Raw genomic sequence first — 21,918 nt, forward strand, 5'->3', positions numbered from 1 at the left:
AAATTCAAACTTCCAACCTAAGGTACAGATTAGCTTTATTAATTGTCAACCTCTCTCTCTCTCTCTCTCTCTCTCTCCCTCTCTCTCTTTGGTTGTTATTAAGATGAATGCTATGTAAATGAATGCTACATTACTTGTTTTAAAGTTGAATTTGTAAATGCATAATTTTGCATGACCTTATCTTTGTTTTTCATAACCATCTGCACTTTCATATCAACTAATGTTCGCGAACAACTAATGCAAATGTGCAACCACACACACCAACACATATATGTGTTTATGTATATGTAATGATGAGTTCTGTGAATATCCGCCAACTGCATCTTGACTGGGAATCACACAGACTAATGAGATCCTCTATGTACAATGAAGAACATTAATATATATGTAAATTAGCAGAGGAACAGACTGCAATAGCACTCTCTATCTCTTTCATAATTCTATCTCTTGTACTGGTACGTTCATAACACTTACCCCGTCTTGGGTAAATAAATTCAAGTTGGAAAGGCACTGGCAACACAAATATTAGCTTTGTCTACATTTTTACACATGTGACCCTGTAAGCATATTTCAATGAAATATATTCCATCCTAAAAGAAAGACGTTTTTATAAAAGTTTTACTGTTTTAAAGTAGCGTGTAATTTTTCATGTCACAACCTGACCCTAGGAGCAGCCTTATTCTCTCAAATCCTTACTGAGGAGGAGACCCATTCTACTGTTCCCAGATCATTTGCTGAGAGGGCTAGGTAGCGGTGGGCATGGGCCAGCTGTGAGGCGGGGGTTTGCGTCTAAAGGGCCACAGGTCGGTTGTTCAAAGCAAACTCTGTGCATTGTTGGGCGGCAGAGGATTAGATCTCTCTAGCCCTGCAGAATTTGCCTTCTAATTAAAAAGGATAAAGAATTAGGAAAATAGAGAGGCACTGTTGGGTTGAAAAGAAAGAGAAGGGGGTGAAAGGTTGGTTGGAAATACACTGATTGTAAGAGTATTTACCAGCTCAGCAGTATATGGTATAGGGCGGATTCAATGTCTTGTATCCAGTGTAGGCCATCATCATTGTACTTACTTACCCTCTTCTGCTAAAAAGAGCAGCGGGGGTCAATATAGTTTCAACCCCAAGCACTCATGTACCAACATGCTTAAACTTTCAAACCTGCGAGAAACTGATGAAATGATTGCTATATTTCAGTCTTCACCCGACACTGATATGCAGGTCTTTTTGTGGAAACGTTAATGTTCTTTACGTGAGTATTTGTAGATCTCACAGGCAGTGACATCACCACCAATAGTCCACCTAATAATTTAAAATGCCAGCAGGAAATCTGTCAGAAATACTGTTGTATCTCTTCTCTTGTCTGCAGAACTTGTAATTGCAACAAGGGTTTGTAATTTTACTGGTTCTGTATCAACTGCATGAGCCGATAGCAGACTTCAATGCATTAATTTACTTTTTTGTTTTGTGATGTGAAATATTTTAATTAATTAAGGTAACCACACAGTTGATAGTACCCATTGACTTCCATAGTAGGAAAAACGAATACTATGAAAATCAGTGGGTAACACTAACTGTCTGCTTCCATCATTTATCAAAATATCTTCTTTTGTGTTCATAAGAATAATGAAACTCTTACAAGAATTTTTATTTTTGGGTAAACTAACCCAAAATTCATTCAATCTTCATATCCATGCATCCACTTTGCATTACATTGGGGAAATGTGGGACTCTCTCAAAACACACAAACACCAAATCATACTTTATTCTTATTTTGAATATTTTTTTATCTGATTTAATGCATCACATGGTTAGAATGTTTAAACATGCAACTTCCATCTTAAGATGGATTTGGTACTGCTTAAAGGTTGTGCAATTTTGGTGGACTTGGCTAAAAGGTCCCCATTCATTGGGAAACAATAGCACCTTATTATCTCAGACAGTGTTGAGTTCTTGTTGGTAAATTGTGTACTGTTCTAGATTTTAATTCAATATCAGGGTTTAGATTACCAATATAATTAACTTTTTATGTAAATTCAAATGAATGTGTATGCTACATATACAGTACTGTGCAAAAAACTTAGGCCACCATGCCACAATTAGATTTGTTGTTTTTGTAATATTATAGTGATGATATAATTGTTTCTCGTCTCTTTAATAAAATACATCCAGAAAATACAGGAAATGTGTATATAGTATAAAAAACTATCAAAATGTAAACTGATGTATCAAGATTTAAGGGTAAACTCCCCTTCCACTTGAGCAATAGCAGGAAACTGGATCTCTTAAACCTAAATAAAATTAATTCATAATTTCTAATTTTATAGAAATTAGTCTTTTTACTTCATTCTGCTCAAAACGCTCAAGATGTGTTTAGTGCCAAGAGAGGTCACACTAAACACCGACCATATCTAAAGAAGACAATTTAATTTATCATTTTTTTACATATTTTCTGTTTGTATCTTAATAAAATAGATTGAAAAAGAAATATGGATGGACATTAAAACTTCTAAAACAACAAATATGGTGGTGGTGCCCTAAGACTTTTGCACAGCACTGTGAATGTTTTTGTAACAATCATTTCATAATACAAAACAATAATAACCAAAACTTTACAAAACTACACACACCTCTGTATCACTCTTTCTACGATACATGTTTGTAGGCCTCTGCCCAAGGGGGACCCCTGGCACTCGGGGTGTTTTTGTTTAAGTCTCCCCCTCTCCTCCTCCCTCTTCTCATTCAGTCCCACCCCTCTCGTCAACCCACTGCTGTTTTGGAAGCCCATTTACAGGCATGGGGTCTGCCTCCCCCCGGGGGTCCCACAAACAAATGCTGTATGGTCTAAGCTCCCACAGCAGCTCAGATTCTCCCCAAAGACCCAGGAGGTTAACGACGTGCCAGTGGAAAACATGACCCTCCTGCCAACCCTTCATTCTCTATCTACCTACCTCTCAATCTATAGCATTTATCCCTGTCAATCCCTGTGCTTGGCAACCGGCAGACCACTCACACATGTGTGCACATAAAGTGCGCAACTTTGGTATTAATTTAAGTCTATTTGTAAAAGCTATTTTGTTTCTAAGTAGTCCAAACTGGTAACCTAAACTTTTAATAAGTGTAATTTCATGCAATACAATTTACATTATAAACTTATTAGTCATAACTATTAAAAAGTACAGAAAACAGTTTCAGTTGTAAACTCAAAGGATGAACAAAAATGTAATTTGACACATCATTGAAGTGTTGATCTAAAAAGGGGTAAAACGTGTCTTTATCTAATTACTGGAGATAAAAAATAAAACAGCCTCACACTGATGATTAAAGTGTGTAGCCATTTTGAGCTCATATTGACAATTAACCTTTCTCGTTTGGTGATTTGTAACACAAGCAAATCCTGTTATCAGCAAATATAGCACATGGCTCACACACGCTCAAGTCTAACACCAAACAATGGTGTAAGTGGTGTTTATGGTCTGTAACGAGAACAACAAAATAAACATTGGGTACATGTACACACAGCCAAGCTAGTGGGGCAGAGAGAACGAGAAAAGCTAACAGTGAGAGAGAAAGAGTGAGGAATATTTCACAACAACTGGCCATTTAATGATTAAAAAATAGTTCTTTGGTTGAACGTGATTCAATCACGGAGAGAGGTTCCATTTGTTTTTATAACAAGAAATTAACATGTAATTTATGTAGATAGAAAATGACTCAATCAAATTTACTTAACTTGGTTAATTCACATTTTGGCTAGCTTTTATCTTATTTTTCGAACAATGAGCAATGACATCAGGTCAGAATCAAAAGCTTATCATGGCATTAAACAATATGATGCAAAACATGAACTGGACACCTCATGCCTAAATTTTAAAGAACTGTGTTAAATTAACATGTTTAAAATAAATTAATTGGACTAGAAGCAATTTTGAATATTTCAAATTAAGTTTCTTGACTGAATCCTGTTTTTTTTTTTAAATGAAAACATTTAGTCAATCCAATGTAAGATTAATATGTAATGATGCAGTTGTGGCAGACTGATCTAACGAGAATTCGTACATATTTTACGAGTTGGCTAATTCGTATGAATTCATACGAAGTTAATTGCGCAAAAATGTACGATTATCATAAAAACAATAATGAAACCCAACCCCTTACCCCAACGTCACAGGGGTCAAGGCAAATCATACAAAAATCTACAAATGGGGTCGTATGAATTAATACGAATTAGCCACCTCGTAAAATACGCATGAATTGCCATGAAATAGCATTGGTTGTGTATGAAACAGAAACCGCATCAATGGTGTTCAATCAAAATGAATTGTTTAAATAAAGTTAAAGCATCAAATTTATTTTCTTTTATTGAAGATGATTTCCAATGTTCCTAGTATCACTACACTGTAAAAAATACTTTGCTGCCTTAAAATTTTTTGTTAAATCAACTCAGATTTACAAGTAATGTCAGCAGAGATGATTCATCACAACTTATAAATATAGTTGAGAAAAGTAAACTTAATTTTATAAGATATAACAACTCACCTGAAGTTATAACAACTCATCTCTAGTCAAGATAAATAATAGTAAGTTGAAATGACTTTGATTCAAAAAAAATTTAGGGCAGCAAAGTATTTTTTACAGTATATTATCGATTGCGCTGGGGCTATATTTGGTACAGAAAACTAGCTCACTAAATTACGAAATACTGCACAGTATAAATTGTATAATGCTATAATGCTATAAGTATCCATTATCCATTATGAAACATTTTAAACAGTAACATTAATGCTCAATGAATTACAATCCTTGGTTTCGATCAGAACTTTTAAAGTTTTGCTTTTAAATTTACTGACGGAGCGATGTACATGTTGATTTTTTAATTTATTTAATTGTATCTGTATGTTTTATATGATTTTGTACTTGAATGTCGGTATGTCATGTGTAGTTTTATGTAGCCTTGTTCTTTGCGCCTGCCTTGGCCAGGTCGCAGTTGCAAATGAGAACTTGTTCTCAACCGATTCACCTGGTTAAATAAAGGTAAAATAAAAAATAATAAAATAAAAACAATTTTTTTTTAAAAGTGAGAAGCGTCCATCTATTGTTATGTTAACTGATTTTTTTATTATTTTAAAAAGTCGTAACTTTTCACAATACTGTCCAAAATAAGGTTACATCTGTTATTACTTCAATTTTTGTAATTGCATTGGGGTATACAGTGTCCCTTATTATGTAAATGTCAGATTTCTTTTACACTTAAGAAAATTCACATGCTGTGCACGGTATACAAGTATTGCAAATGTAATACAATAAGTCAGCTCTCATGTGACCTATGTGCTTCCATTGAACCTGTTACCCACAATGTCTACCTCACACCCAAATTCCCAATCTTTGGCATGATTCCCACTCACATTGTGCCGAATCATGTGGGCCTGCTGCTGTTGCCATGGGGACATAGTAACCTTGTCCCAGACCTGGGGGTGGCAGAGAGATTGAGCTTGTCATCCTTGACAGTATGCAGAGCAGATAATAATGACAAGATGATGCATCGTAGGATATCTCAGCAAATAAAACAATATAGGAATGTACAGAACAAGGATTTGCGAGGGGTTCGAAAAGCGGGCATGCACTTGGCAAGTCAAAATCAGAAACACAACTGATAAACAGACAATGGCACCACCAACAAGGGCAATATATGACATTTTAAATAGATTTGAACTCCAAATCAGAGACTTTAAGCTGTTGAGCTTATGCTTCGGTTATGGTTTAGCCGCATCTTGGCACTGTGTGTGCCACATCAATTTAAGCTTCAATTGTTGTCTGCGCCTGCAATTGAGTGCACTATAAGCTATCACAAAGTTTGTGTCTAATTCATCCGGATTTGCATAGTCAGTGCAGGTTACTTTTTTATAGGCTAGAGTCTAGACCATGCACAATATCAGAAAACAAGGATACTCTTACGAGAATAAAACTAACCTGCAATTTAAATGCAAACCTTCACCGGCACAGTATTAAATTTACTTTAAATTGGACTCCTCGTTGACTTTACACTTGACTTGGACTGCACATCAGAGGCTCATGAACATGAGAGTTAAAGGTTAGGGTTAGATGGTAATAACAATTTCCGGTGGGTCATGAAAGGATACAATTAAACAGCGACTTTACAAAGACCCCGCCATACCCACCACATTAAACAGTCTAGGCACAATGTGCTGAGCTTATGGAGTAATCAGTCCCTCACACTGCAGAGGTTGCTCTATTGGGGCCTGAGCCATACAGTTGGGTGGGGGTTGCAGGGAGGGTTTGTTGGCAAGGTGTGGTTGCGAGGCTCCAGTTGGTCCACTGGAGGTTGGCTGACTGATGGGCAGAGAGGGGGGCATAGCCAGTCTGGCCTGGGCGAGGAGAAGAGGCTGGTGGGAATGGCGGAGGGGTGCTGGACTCTGGCCCAGAGTGGTGACTGCCTGTCTGTCCAGGCGCTGGACCACTCCAGCCTGCTTCTCCAGGCTCCTACCCCTGAGTGGGCATTTCAAAGGAATATGCCTGCCCTCTCTCTTTCAATCACACTTCTGCCCTTGCCGTCTCTCTAGCTCTCAGTTCATCATCAAATTGTTTGCTTACTCTTCTATCTTTACTACGAATTTCATTTGAAATTACTGTGCACTTCCATCTATAATTGATTCTTGAATCATTGACAAATCATTCCCACTGTGCTTTGTTCATCTTTACTGTTCAATCACCTTTCATATTTGATTTTGATTTATTTGACATGGACCAATCCCACCGTGGGGTGGAATGATAGAGAAGGAGAAGTACAGAAGAGAGAGGAGGAGGGATGGAGTTGTACCGCTACACTGGACCCATCTGCCCGATGTCTTCCCCTGCTGCGGAGCATGATGTTGCTCCATGACTCGATGGCTCCACCGTGGTGCTGACCATTATGCTGCTGCTTTATTGAACTGTGCCCCTGAAGCTCCACAGCAGAGACCACAATGATTTCAGAGCAACTCAACTGCTCTTCCCCTCAGCCGGATTGGTATTTGTAATGTTGTTTGTACTTTTAGTATTTTATTATAATCTCTTTGTGTAGGCTTTAAGTAACGTTATGAAACTTGTTATGATTGATAGACTTACAACCATACGTGTATTCAAAACATGAACGAAGCAATATCCAAAGTATTATAAATAGAACGGAAGCAGAACACATACAAAGGTTTTACAAAGGAAATGTAATTGAGCTGCAGGTTATTACCACTTATGACTGATGCCCAACATGCTACTATTGTCTTATAATCCTCACAAGTTAGAGGCAGTTTTTTCTTGGAATATCTTAAATGATTGTATAGAAAACATTTAAAATAACATTGTCTCTAGGATTGCTTCCAACCCTCTCAACAGAATGTAATGTTTTGTAACTTTACCTAAAGTGTTACCTTAAGCACTGCAAATTCAAAAAGTTTTTAAAAGAAAGCTAAATTAAATTGAGAATTGGGAAACTGAGCTTAAATCATTTGTAATCTAACTTTCTAAAGAAATTTTATTTTATGCTTAATCTGCAAATGACAAAAATAGTTATGATAATTATATCAAGCTGCATGATTTGACCACTCTATTTTTCCATTGAGCTTCTGTCAGGTCCTGAGCTACCTATCCACCACCTCCCCTGCCGGCAGTTAATGTGACTCCTCCACACCCTCTGTCCGCTCCTCGTCTCCCACCTGGCATTTTCCGGGCAGTAGGTCTTGTGAAATTCCTGCATCCCTATTGCCAGCCGCAAGGCGTTAACCACTGGGGTTTCTGAGAGTGTTCCCACCCCCAGTACACACACACTTACCCTGTCTTGCCTCAGTCTGCAACTCTACAGACTCTGGCAGACTTTACATTCTTTTCAACAAAATTTCGTTCCCCATAGTAACCAGGAGAGTGCTGAGTGGTGAACTGTCATGTTATTCTCAACTCTCATTTTTAGCAATATCTGTACAGTTAAATGTTAATACTGCAAAATTGAGGTAGTACACTGTTAGAATAAAAGGTATAAAACTGTACCTTTTGTGTCACTGGGGTGATTCATTTGTACCTTTACATGTATACACAAAATAATGCAATGTTTTACCTTTTGGGTACATTACTGTACCTTAAAGACCTATTGTGTACCTTTAAAGGTACAGTTAACTGTTTTGTACCACTAAAATTTAACTGATACAAAATTTTTCAGGGTACACAATAGGTACAACATTTCAATGTATTGTATACCAATGCAATCCCAATCTCATGAGAATTCATACATATTTTACGAGTTGGCAAATTCGTATTAATTCATATGACCACATTCGTAAGTTTTGGTATGATTTGCCTTGACCCCTTTGACGTTGGGTATAGGTGCGGGGGTTAAGTTTTATTGTTGTTGTTTTTTTCATGAGAATTGTACATTTGTGCACGATTAACTTCGTATGAATTTTTTTTAAATGGTTAGTTCCAATCCTTGATTCTGATTGGTCAATAGGTGTGCTTTATTCACGATAAAACACTGCTATGACCGCTTCACCCAACGGTTCTATTTAATATCACTGCGCCCTTAGCAACACCCTTAGCAACACATAAACATATAATGAGACAAAGTCTGAGAACAGTTTGTTGTTTTTATTTGAGCTTTCATGTTGTTGTTCGCAGTCAGGTACTATTTTTTCTAGCGGAAGGAATGCTTTTATTGATTTAACTTCATGAAAGTTGCACTAATATATTTTTTTACTTTAATATTGTGTGGTAACCGTTTTATAAAAGCAATAAGGTACTCGAGGCAAGTGCTGTATCGTGAATAAGTAACGGCTGAAGTTTAGTGTTAGATTTGGTGTTTGCATTAGTATGACACTTTAACTATTGGTTTATACTATTTTTTTCTGATTTATTCTTTTATATTTTCTAAACTTTAAACAATTGTCGCCTGGCGTTGGGGTTAGAGTTGGGTTTGGGTAGGGATGTCATTTCATGTAAATCTAACCCTAAACCGAAGCGAAAATGGTAAGAAAATATGACAAAAATGCGGAGATCCGTGAGAATGCCACGGGAAAATGAGTACAAAATTCCGTGACTATGCCACGGAAATTCGTGAGATCATTTTCATTCAAGATTTTTTTTTTTTTTGCAATGCCAATATCACATATTGAGTGGCTGGTTAAAGTATATATACAATTGAGCACTTTACAGTGCCATTGTTTTAACCGATTGTAAAGAGGAATATTTTTTGATACTGCATCAGTTCCTTAACATATTCTTAAGGTTCAAATTTGTAGTGGCTGACTGTGTTGCTTTCTGTCACATTTCAAACCAACCTGATCTTGCTGGATTTTGTATGTATTCTACGAGTAGGCTAATCCGTAATTTGTACGTATTAAAGTGAATCATTCAAAATGTATGATTACTACAAAAATAAAAAAACAGTAATGGCACCCCAAACCTTAAACCCAAAAGCAAATCTAAAAAAAATTAATGAATTTAGCCACCTCAAAAATTTGGCATGAGATTGTGTTGCATAAAACATACATTTAAGAAGCTCTTTAAGTTTAGAAGGTTTAAAAAATGAAAGAGTAAGAGATAGAGAGATCATAGACAGCAGAGTCTGGATGACTTCCTAAGATTTAGGGGACGGTTTGGGAACTTGTGAACACACACACACACAGAGACTGGTCTTGTGTTTACTCTCCTAATTGAAGGGGAGGGTTCCAGTTGACAGAAAAGCCCTTAGAGATACACAATTGCAAAAACAGCTGCCAGCCTGTGGCTGGAAGGGTAACTGACTACAGACTGGAACTGGGACAAGAACATGGCAGGAACGTGATGGGAACGTAATGGAAACATCCAACTGACAGAATCATAAGAGGAGTCCCGACAGACAGCCTCCACAATCCCAAAAGAGATATAAATAGTTGAGAGGAACCAGCATTCTGGTGTCGATGTGGTTTTAAATGAAAGAAAGCAAGGAAGGAAGAAAGAAAGAAAGAAAGTGTGATATAGAGAGACAAAAAGAACACTTGAAGGAAGAGATAGATGTGTGTGAACTGGCAGTTCATAACACAGCAAGACGGTACAATTTGGAAGCTGAGTATTGGTGTATGAGTAAGAGTGCCAGGATGTCACTCAAAACAAAGTGGGGTTTGGACGGGGCACAAGCGAGGAATGCTTACCCCATATGGGGGCTAGTCCTCAACTCACATGCCTTTCAGAATGGGTGCAGGGTTAATTATATCACATAATTAAAGACTCATTGAAGTTTGTAACACAATAACACAAACATATTTGGCTAAGTTACCAAAACAACAGTAATTGTTACATCAGTTTATATCTTCTTTGTGGCCTTTTAAAACTTAATTAGACTTTTTTCACTACCCTTGTTTCACAAAACCAGAACGTTATATCCAGTTTAATTATAGTCATTGATAAGGGGCTATGTTGTATGTGCGTTTTGTAGTACCATGCGAGACTAAAAGTGATGCGTAAACAGACACACCTTTACCTCGAAGGCAAGATAAAAAGGAATAAAAGCCAAAATCATAAATAGCCATTACTTCTGCCTGTTTGGTGAATTTATTATGGGGATTTCACAGGCAACCTCACAATAGCACACTTCCTAAATGTGATCTTAAGGCTTTGCAGACTACAAGAAAGACATCCAAGCATTTACCACATAATGCCTGAATAAAACCGACACTCTCTGTTCCTGTGCCTTTGAACTCAAAAAGGAAAGAGAAGTGAAGTCCACGCTATAGGGCAGGTTACCTCTGGCTTTACAGAAAAGGATGTTAGCTTTCCAGGCTAGATTTTGTTTTTAATGTTGTTTGCTATTTGCACTTTGGAAAGAAGGTGCATACAGTAAGAAACAATTGATTTGATTGAAATTCTGCACTGTAAAAAATACTTTGCTGCCTTAAATTTTTTGTTGAATCAACTCGGATTTACAAGTCATTTCAACTTACTATTATTTATCTTGAATAGAGATGAGTTGTTATAACTACAGGTGAGTTGTTATAACTTAAAAAATTAAGTTGACTTTTTTCAACTATATTTTCAACCCAATTTTATAAGTTGTGACAACTCATCTGTGTTGCTATGACTTTTTAGGCAGCAAAGTATTTTTTTCAGTGTGTGAAGTTAATAGATCTTTTGCTGAGTTCACTTTGAGGGCCTTTGTGTGCGTGCATGTGTGTGTGTGTGTGTGTGTGTGTGTGTGTGTGTGTGTGTGTGTGTGTGTGTGTGTGTGTGAGAGAGAGAGAGAGAGAGAGAGAGAGAGAGAGAGAGAGAGAGAGAGAGAGTGAGTGTGTACTTGTTTGTCCTTGTCTGGTGGAGGGCTTTACTTTGCCTCCTCATATTGATGAGTTGAAGGGAAAAATCAGTTTTAATTGAATCCGTTTGTTTGTCACTCTGCCTCTGTGCAAACAGCCAACAAACAATTACAGTAGTGATTAATGGCCATTAAATATTTTCAGAAAATGCAAATTCATTACACGTTTGGCTTTTGTTTTGCATCTTTTTCTGGTCTAGGTGAAAATAATTGAATAATTATTGTAATTGAATAATAATTAGATTTAATAAAATTAAAACTTTCTTAGTTGAAAGAGAAAGTTATCAAATTTAATGCATCTTTCTTTATAATAAAAATAATAATATAAAACAAAATTATATGTAAATGCTTTTACAACATTGAAGCATAACATGTTTTGTGAACAGGTGTAAACATCTCTGCAGAGTCTGATGCTGTACATTAAGACTGTAATGTGAGCAACTAATGATTTTAATCACAGTTCCAAATAGTTCCTATTTGCTGATATTTGTAACCTCACATATCTTTTAAAAAATTACCATGCAATCATCCTATGTTTTTCCCACCCTAATCAATCTGACATCCTTATTTTCTTGGACCATGACGCATAACATTTAACCCCATTTAAGTTTCCCGTAACTTACGGGAAGACATGGCAAACAGCAAATTATGAATGTCAATACAGATCAAACGAGCTCTTTCATTCGTAGTAATTACTTTGTGCAAATATACCTTCACATTCAAGTGTTCCTCTCATCAAAAAAATGACTCTGTTATCGCATTTAAACACTGTCACAATTATGTCAAATCAGAGAAAAATTTGGAAGCATATTATAGCAAGTCCATTTGTAATACCATGAATTATGTGAATTTAAACAGAGGCTATGATTTTAATCTGGGCTTTGAAAACATTGACAGCATAATGTAGACTGGAAAAAAACACAAGAAAATTAATTTAAATTAATCAACATCTCCTTTATTGTCAGTGTAACTATTCTTCAGTTAGTGCAACATGGTGGCAGAATTGAAAAGGCATCACAGATGTTTTTAATCTTCTGTTTAATACAAATTCTGAAGAAACTGATCCTCTCCCACTGCGCTTCTCCACAAATTCACATAATGTCCACTTTGTCTTTGCTCATTAGTTCTTGCAAAACGTTTGGACCTGGAGGGAAGAAAGAATTGCTATGAAGTTTTAAGACGGTATTGTTAATTGAATGATATATGGTTGCCAACCTTTGATACTAAAACAACAACAACAAAACTAATAATAAAATAAAACAACAATATATTATATCATGATTATGAATGATTCATATGATCATGATTGTGGTGATTGTTATTATATGTGAATGTAATCTATAAAGCCATTTTTAAATATACACAATATTACAACGTAGTAATATAGGTTACTTAATACACGTTTTGCTTTATAACACAAATAAACATTTCATTTTGCCACTCGCCACTCAAGCAAAGTGGAGATTAAAGGGAAAGGGTGTCATTTACTGGGATCGTGCTGTTGTGGCCACAGGCGCCAATACGCATTGCTCTTTCTCACTTTGACAAAACACAATTCCTTTAAAGATGAGAATTCCCTCCGGACGCGAGGCGTTTACAATTTGATAAATAATTTAGCAATTTAAACAGCGAGAGGCAACGCTGGGCGAGATCCCAGCGATAACGGCACAAGCACGGGTTTTTAAGCACTTGATAAAGCATCGTTTTTATCATAGCTGTGATTTGTGCGTTTCAAAATATATTGGGCATTAAACACACACTATAGTAGCATACGGTAGAAGTTTTATGTTACCATTTTATTACTTTTTTTTTTACATATTTACAATTTTAAGTCTTACATAATGTGTCCTGTATTATAAGTGTGTTTTATATATAGTAATAAACCTCATAGAATAATTATCGACTTTTAATAATCCTTGACATGGAGCGAGTAAAAAATTTTACAGAGAGAAAAGAGAGGCGATTGGACTTTGAAGTTTTATGAAACAAACCGTTCATACAAAAAGACACCCAAAAGCGTGTAACATACTGTAAGTAAAGAACATTGTCTAAAGATGTTCAAACTACTATGTTAAAACAATAGCCGTGGCAGGTGAATGTGGGAAATATTGGGGTGAAAAGCAGCAGGGTAGCGGTCATCCTCTCCCGAGCCTCCACAACACTATCAGGCGCGCGACTGAAGCTCTTTATCTTCTTTTAAGTTTATTTAGTAACTATAAAGTTGTGTGTGATCTTTCATCTGTAACCCAACGATTGGGACAATAATGGGATATCTATAATAAGATGATTTAGTTAAATGATCTATGATGAGTAAGATATAGGCCTGTAGTCTCTTTTCAGAGGAACACACTGAAGATGAATTTACTGGGCCATCTGCGTATCCAAACAGTTGACCGTAAATTCTTACTATAATAATAATAATAATAATAATAATAATGTAATATAATAATAATAATAATAATAATAATAATAATAACAATAATAATAATAATAATAGTTATTACAAAATATATGTAGCCTAGTTGTAGTTTCCATGATATGTTAAAATAGTTGTTATTAAAAAAAAAAAATTCTTTAAACTTCAACATTGTATTACACCAACCACATAGTGTTAAATTAATAGATGCATCATGAAGATAAAAAGGTGCTAGTTTGGTTGGGAATTACAAATTTGTTATAACTGGATGATCATCATCAACAACAACTACAACAACAACAGTAATGATAATATCAACAACAACAGAAGTAGTAATAAAATAATAAAAGTAATACAAATAATAATAATAATAAATGTGGTTAATATAATTTGTAGTAATATTATAACATGATTTAATATTTACATTAAAATAATTGATATTTATTTTCAACAAATGCTGCACATTAAATAACAATGATTTTCAATGATGTTGCTCACCGTCGTGTATCCATCTGGAGTCACCCGGTCGCTTGTCAGGTGTTTTCGTCTCTGAATATCTTGACTTAAAGCTGATGTGATAGAGTCTGAATACCTCCCACACAGAAGAATCCCGATCGACATTTCTCAAAGTGAATTGGCAACGTTTTTAAACATTTTAAAGATACCTAACTCACCTCCTTGTTGCATGACTCCACACTGCAATCAAGTGTGTTCTACATGTCTTATAAAAGGCCTTAATCTAGCCCCATGGCAATGCGATGCACTCATCGCATGATGCATTTGAGTATATCAGCTTGAGCACTTGCAGTCTGAGCGTCATGTGGACGAGAGGACAGTTTAAAGGAATTAAGTCCCCGTAAATCCCTCCAGCTACGCAACAGAAATACCGGAGGAGCTTGTATTTAACATTTGCGTTTCCCGTACCCTCTGTATTTTAACAAGAAATTCCCAATAATAATAAAGGATTGAGTCTTCTGTTTCCTCTCACGATTGTAATTATAGGCTACCTACTCTTATCATTTTTATAGCCTACTAATTTTTTAACATCTGCAACTGTTAGGACTGGTACGGTTGTAACGTGCGCATATTCACTACCGGCCGCTACAGCAGAACATATTTAAATATATAAACTCATTTCCTATATAAATGTTTTTAAAGAGCGTTTAAAAGACTGTAACAATTTAGATATTTCCTTCCACTGTATTTTTAGACCATAATTTTATGTTACAACGAAAAATAACATCCCTTTGACTCTTAGAAATGAGAATGTGCTCCGCTAGAGCCTTACTCTCATTGGCTGGAGAGTTTGCATCAAAAAGTAGCTGTCGACATTTGTTACCCTGCGAGAGAAACAGACTCCAGTCCTGAGCTCTTCATTGGCCAGCGTGCTGTACAAATCAGACTCCAGTAACTTCAGCCCAGAAGAGCAGCGAATCATAACCGTATGTGCTTTAATCTCTCTAAACCATTTCACCCATTCTCCGCGCTTATAGCTGTCGAGACTTCCTTATAACTCATTTGCTTCACGGTTTCATAATGATGAAAAGGATATTATCTTGATGTCGTGAATTTTTTTGATACGATTTAGACGAAGCCTATGCTATATTCGCCATTGGACATTAAACTTTAGCGGACTTCGAACTGATTCCAGATATTCTGTAAGTAGCCAGATGTATGTAGCCTTTGTTAAATTTATTTGATTGCGCATTATTGACGTTTCGAACAATTTCGTTATCATTAGCTACTACCTATTGTTGTTAGTATTTTTGTGAGTTTTATTGTTGTTGTACGTAATATGTAAATTATGTTTATCTGCAGGCTATTCATCGCTTCATTGTCCAAACTTTTAGGCTATCTCTTGTTGGGCCTTTTAGAAATAAGCAAAATTACGTAGGGCACTAGCCGGTATAGCATAATAATAATAATAATAATAATAATAATAATGATACTTTGATTCGATGTATGGTACGCTCTTTGACACGGTCCATTTTAAAAGTGAAATGTTATTTATTTATGTTCTAATTATTTCACATCTGTATGATGTAAAATTAATATAAAGTAGCACACCATTTCGTGAACATATTTTTTTATTTCTGAAAGAAAACATATTTGACATTGTGTATTTGCATGCTTGTGCTTTTAACTTTCTTAAATGCATGCATAAAAGCTAATTCTTGTTGAAAAAAACTAAAAACTTGAATAGAAATATTCCAGATAGTTATGTACCTGTTAGAAGTAATGCTTCAGTGAAATACAGGTGCATGTTGTGTGTGCGTGCTAGCGCGTACCCATGTTTTTCTTTTTTTTTATTGTAGTCATGCACAGAATCAATGAGGCCAAACGTTCAGCTGAAGAGGTAGCGTCCAGTAATTAGGGAGCGCGTGCCATACGGATTATCTCGTTAATTTATCAACAACAACATTTATCATAATTAATTCTTGGATGAGGTAATTACTATTGAGCGGTTGTGCAACTGGTAGACGAGGTCTGTTTTAAGTGACAGATTGAGGGGCATAACCGTTGGATGTTTTAAAAAAATCCCTTTTTGCATATTAGGGCTAACGTTTGTGTTTTTTTTTCAAAGAAAATTATTTATTCGAAAGAATGTCGTTGTGATTTGGAAGGCACTGAACTGCACGTAATTTTGAACTGCACGTGCAATATAAATTAAGTTTAAGATGATTGCAAAAAGTTCAACATTGCTACTTTTTAACGTTTCATGTGGATCTGAATTTTTTTTTAATTTATATCGATTTTTTTTCACTCAAATGTTCTGTTTTAAATTCAAACGAATAACATTGCAGTTTAGCTTTCATTGCAGTTTTTAAACCCAGTTCTATTCAGTTGCATTAATAAACATTCTTAATAGGAAACACTAAAATACCTAATTATTAAATGTATGGAGTCATTTGGACTTACATGAGTGTGAAAGGCAGGGTACTTTTGTCATTGTTATTTTTGCCAATTGAGCTTTTGTTATCAGCATTAGTTATCAGGCTAACAGTGGTCTTTGTTTGCACCAATGGCCCACAATGCCCTTATGCTTGAGACAATTAGCGGGTTCCTATGCAAATTGTGTTTTGGTCTGTGTGCACATTTGAACGACGGAGTTTTGTCTTTGTGAAGATTTGTTGCAATTAATAGATGTTACTTTTTGGGGTTGGTGGGAGAGGGGAGGAAGGGGAGGGACAAGGGGCGTTTGTCAAGATGAGCTTCGTTCATCTTATGAGGACAGCTGGAGGTCTGTAGCGGCTTTAAGAGCACGTTGCCGTCTGGTTGTGGTTTATTCGTCTATGTCGACGCAGTTAGAAGGACGCAGTATCTTTTAAATGTCAGACGCTGAAACAATAACCTGCGCCTTATAAAAAGTGAACGTCTCTATTATTTTTGTGATATATTTTATTTATTTATTTGAAACAGGGCTTTTGGTTTTAGCGCCACTGCTGAAGACGAAACAAGCCAGAAGCAAAAACAGGAACACGGACTGAAGAGGCAGGTGTTCAACATTTCAATTCTCTCCAACTTTATCCCCACAAATATCTTTAGCATGATGTCGTATCTTAAGCAACCACCTTACACAGTCAACGGGTTAAGTTTAACTACCTCCGGTATGGACCTTCTGCATCCGTCCGTTGGATACCCAGGTGAGAGGCATTTCCCAATTTCAATTTAGTGCTGTATGTATTTAGGATAATGTAGTTATAACTTTTTATAAATGTAAATAGTGAGTCTAGCGACTTGATTTAGAAATGATTGCTAGTTTCTTATTACTTTACTCAGTGCTGCATAAGTTCCGAGATACTATTCTACGGTTATGGAGCTGCATTATGCAGTAATCACATTAAAAAAATTCTGTCGGGTTCATAACTGTTTTGAAGTCCAGTTTTATGATGATTCACTCAATTGTCGGGTTTAAAAAAGTGTGGTTCCTGAAAAGGAAAACAATAGGCTATATTTAACAACATTCTATTTTGATTATTTATTTATTTTTGATAATTTGTTCTCATTTATTTAGGCCTATCAATTTCACAGAATTCCGTTGTTTGTTAAAACGCGCAATACCAACGTATCCCGGTAGAAAAAAAGTTAACATAAGCACTAATTTTTTATTTAATTAAAAAATATTAAAATAAAACAGAAATCTTGTTATTTATTTAAATATGTATATTGTATATTTGCTGACTGATTTACGATGCCGTTTAAAACAATATTCATTGCTTCATAACTTGGGTAGTGTAATCTATGCCAAATAGTTTTTTGGGTAAACATTGGTGTAATGTATTTTTTTCGCATTGTTTTAAACAGCGACTCCTCGAAAGCAGAGGCGGGAGAGGACAACATTTACTCGAGCTCAACTAGATGTGCTGGAGGCTTTATTCGCTAAAACCCGGTACCCGGACATTTTCATGCGTGAGGAAGTGGCCTTGAAAATCAACCTACCAGAGTCCCGTGTACAGGTAGTTATCTTTTTAAAAGTCTCGCAAGAGTGTTATGAAACATCTCAAATGTCAAACTCTTTATGAAGTGTAAAAAGCACTTTTATGATACTATGCGATTTTCTTTAAGTACAAAGTAAAAGTAAAGAAGTTAACATGACTGTAATAAACTCTATTTTGCCCACGTCAGGTTTGGTTCAAAAACCGAAGGGCAAAGTGTCGCCAGCAGCAGCAGCAACAACAAAACGGAGGCCAGAACAAGGTGCGACCTGCCAAAAAGAAGAGCTCTCCAGCGCGAGAGGCCAGTTCTGAAAGCGGGGCGAGTGGCCAGTTCACCCCGCCCTCTAGCACTTCAGTCCCGGCCATTTCCACGACCACCGCGCCGGTGTCCATTTGGAGCCCGGCCTCCATTTCACCGCTGTCAGACCCACTCTCTACCTCCTCCTCCTCCTGCATGCAGCGATCTTACCCAATGACCTACACTCAAGCGTCCGGATACAGTCAGGGTTATGCTGGTTCCACATCATACTTTGGGGGAATGGACTGCGGCTCTTACTTGACACCCATGCACCATCAACTGACCGGGCCAGGATCCACATTAAGCCCAATGAGCGGCAATGCTGTTACAAGTCACCTGAACCAGTCTGCCGCATCCCTTCCCACACAGGGTTACGGAGCCTCGGGGCTCGGCTTCAACTCCACAGCGGATTGCTTGGATTATAAGGACCAAGCGTCCTCGTGGAAACTGAACTTTAATGCTGATTGCTTGGATTACAAAGACCAGACTTCCTCCTGGAAATTCCAGGTGTTGTGAAACTAACAAAACATCCAATCAACACACTAAAAGACAATAAAATAAACGTTGTATACCTGCTGCCATCCTTCCAAAAACAGAAGTGTTCCGTGAAACTTGGACTGTCCGAGGTGAATGGGTCGCACTGTACCAGACAGCGCTTGACACGAGATATCTGTTTAAATTACGTGCACCTATCCTGTCGTGCAAAGTATTTAAGGGTCACGAGTGCATATTAACATAGGCCATTTGACCATAACCTGTTATTTAAGGTAGAGGAAATATTGTAATAAGTTAGGTCAAAGCCACGGAACAAATCCTTACACAAGAAAACAGGAGACAAAAAATACGGCAAAAGGAGCCAGTCTTTTGGTTAAGTGCTTGGAATGGGCAGGCTTTCTCTAAGCCTCTTACAGCACGCCGACCTATTTCAATGTTGGCAAGACGAGAGACACTTCCATCAGGAGGATGATAGAGAGGATGTGTGAGTGTGTTGTACGGGTGTGTAGTGTGTGTGTGTGTGTGTGTGTGTGCGTGCGTGTGTGTGCGTGCGTGCGTGCGTGTGTGTGCTGAACGCCCCCAAGGCGACCTGGATGCACTACTTTATTTAAGAAAATGTGTTTATAAGGAATCAATATGTAGTTTTTAAAAGACAATCAATGTGTGTCTTATATAAATGGTACATTTGTGTTTTTTTATCTGTGCTAGCCTTCGAAACTGTGATCTGTTGTAACTGTATGCAATTTGTGAGCTCCGTCGCATCTGCGAAGACTCGGCTGTGATTTTAATAGATTTTTAACTCTTTTCTTTAAAAAAAAAAACACGAGTAAAGAATAATAGTCACATGATTACCATTTAATTATTTTTAAAATACAAACCATCTTGAGAATACAGGGATTCAAGAGTGTAACGTGTAAGAAAAGAACTGGTTGTAACGCTGATATACCCTTGTGGGTTTTAAACTTGGATGGAGAGGTGATGTGTTCCCACCAGAGAATGAACAATAATAAACAACTTCAAATCTGAAACCATATGTAAGGTTAAGTCTGGACGAGCTACTTAAATTTATTATGAATTGTTTGTATGTGTGTGCTTTTATTTTATTTGATTACTATTAGGACGAAGATGCGCATTTTATGCCAAAATAAAAAAAATAATAAAAAAAATCAAACACCAAATTTTAATTTTAATCTTGGTTTTGCGCTAAGGTAATTTCTTACCAATCCACTGTCACCTACGTTAAAATCATTTAACGTATTTAATAGTTGGTAACGGCACACTAAAGGGGAATTATTTTGGTATTCATTGAACTGAAATAAACATTTGGTGTTAATTTCCCTGATAATACCATGCATATTCACATTATATAAATATTAATTGCATTCTCCTGGTTGACTGGTTTACAAAAAATGAAAATGTCCACCCTGAACAGTGTATTCCCAGTTATTTTTTTATAAATCTGGTGTCAACAAGTGACTTATTTTAGGTTTAATAATGTAGGGCCATAGAAACTTAAATTAAAGATGAAACTTGAAGAGCACTGGCTTGTTTGTGTCTTGTAATTTGACTTGTAAAAACGAAACACTTGAAGTAAATATATCTGTAATGGCAAGGCGTGAGCAAATTTTAATTATTTTTCTTTTAACCCTTCGGGTTTCCGGCCCTTTCGTTTTAAGACATGGCAACAGGAATGTGTAGCTTGGGAAAATCGCACTAATCCGCGCCTCAAAGACCAGTTAATCCCAATATTTCACTAGCGGGGTTTCTTTAGGGCAGAGGGCAATTCAAACGTTACTTAAACCCTGCTTTAAAGACCCCTTTTCTGAAACATTTTGGTTTCAACCGTGGATGGACATTCACAATAGAAAATTTTGCATGGCGTGACACTTCTACACACTTTAAACAAAATAGCATTGTGATCCCATGACATTTATTTTAAACAAACCTAATTATATATATTATATAACATACAACGGAACTACAATAATAAATCTTATGGGGTTTAGAATAAAAGGGAACTTGATATTTATAATTGCATCTGGGGGCTGAATGAAAATGTTTACAACATTTCCAAAGGGAGGTGAAGAGCAAGTTGTGGATTAACGACGTCACATTCTTGCATTAGTTAATGCCGAGGCAGAGGAGTGTATTTTTTAAAGATTTCTAATGCTCCAAGTGCGAGCACTTTAACATTCCCTTACGGTCCTTGACATTTTATTTTATTTTATTCGTGTCATTTAAATTTTCACTAAAGACACTGTAATTGACAGAATTAATTGAAATAATAGAAACATTTAAAAACTAGTTCATATGATTTTTTTGTCTCCGTCAGCATGAGGTTTGAACGAAAATGATGCTGAAGCTCCGAAATATTCTCTCTGTTCACAGGTGATATTTTCTTAAATAGCTTCTCATATTTTCGTTGAACTCGTACATCATTTTCTAAAGGTTTTTAAACAGCACGCTGAACTCATAAATATCCAACGGAAAATATCAAAACTGTTGAGATGTTCCATAAACATGTATAAAGATGTAACAAACATACAATGTACATAGATAACAAAGTAATTACAGGTAACAAGGAAACCAAGGCAATCGCAAGTTCAATGACATATGTAAAACAATATGCATAAAATGGCTGTATAAAACAGCGTCGACTGATTTTCGAATAGCCTAATATTATTTTCTTTATCTAATCTTGTACATTCTTTGAATGAGTCCTGTGGATTATTTTTGTGCATAATACGTGCATATGATAACATCTTATATTAAAATTTATTTGTTGTATTAATACTCGCATTCTGTTTAGAAATCAATAATCAGTTTTTTTTTGTCTTAAACTACACGAAAGAACAGAGCGATTGCTTTCATTAGGCTGTTATGGTTAACTCTAATTTACCAAAAAAGACTATTTTACCTCTAAAATAATCTTGTTCGCAAGTTAGGATATGCTCAG

At 36.2% G+C, this 21,918-nt stretch overlaps 1 protein-coding gene across 3 annotated transcripts; it reads left to right on the forward strand.

Annotated features, from left to right (window-relative positions):
* Positions 1-15,082: 15,082 nt before the first annotated feature.
* On the forward strand, positions 15,083-20,521 carry LOC129418203 (homeobox protein OTX2). Of its 3 annotated transcripts, none has more exons than XM_055173148.2 (4): positions 15,083-15,175; positions 17,154-17,377; positions 18,039-18,190; positions 18,360-20,520. In XM_055173148.2, exons 2-4 carry the CDS (start codon positions 17,281-17,283, stop codon positions 18,981-18,983), a joined length of 873 nt encoding a protein of 290 aa, XP_055029123.1. In that variant the 5' UTR covers positions 15,083-15,175; positions 17,154-17,280; the 3' UTR covers positions 18,984-20,520. The 3 variants fall into 3 exon arrangements, with proteins under 3 accessions (XP_055029123.1, XP_055029121.2, XP_055029122.1); XM_055173146.2 differs by lacking the exon at positions 15,083-15,175 and adding an exon at positions 15,184-15,405 and having other exon boundaries at positions 18,360-20,521; XM_055173147.2 differs by lacking the exon at positions 15,083-15,175 and adding an exon at positions 15,184-15,391.
* Positions 20,522-21,918: the final 1,397 nt, after the last annotated feature.

Source organism: Misgurnus anguillicaudatus, chromosome 7 (genome assembly GCF_027580225.2).
Source record: "Misgurnus anguillicaudatus chromosome 7, ASM2758022v2, whole genome shotgun sequence".
In the NCBI taxonomy this organism is placed as follows: Eukaryota; Metazoa; Chordata; class Actinopteri; order Cypriniformes; family Cobitidae; genus Misgurnus; species Misgurnus anguillicaudatus.

What these genes read in the sequence shown, in the direction of transcription:
- LOC129418203 (XM_055173146.2), top strand. An exon ending in TCCGTCCGTTGGATACCCAG is followed by an intron (nt 17,378 to 18,038) that starts GTGAGAGGCATT and finishes TGTTTTAAACAG; the next exon opens with CGACTCCTCGAAAGCAGAGG. An exon ending in TACCAGAGTCCCGTGTACAG is followed by an intron (nt 18,191 to 18,359) that starts GTAGTTATCTTT and finishes TGCCCACGTCAG; the next exon opens with GTTTGGTTCAAAAACCGAAG.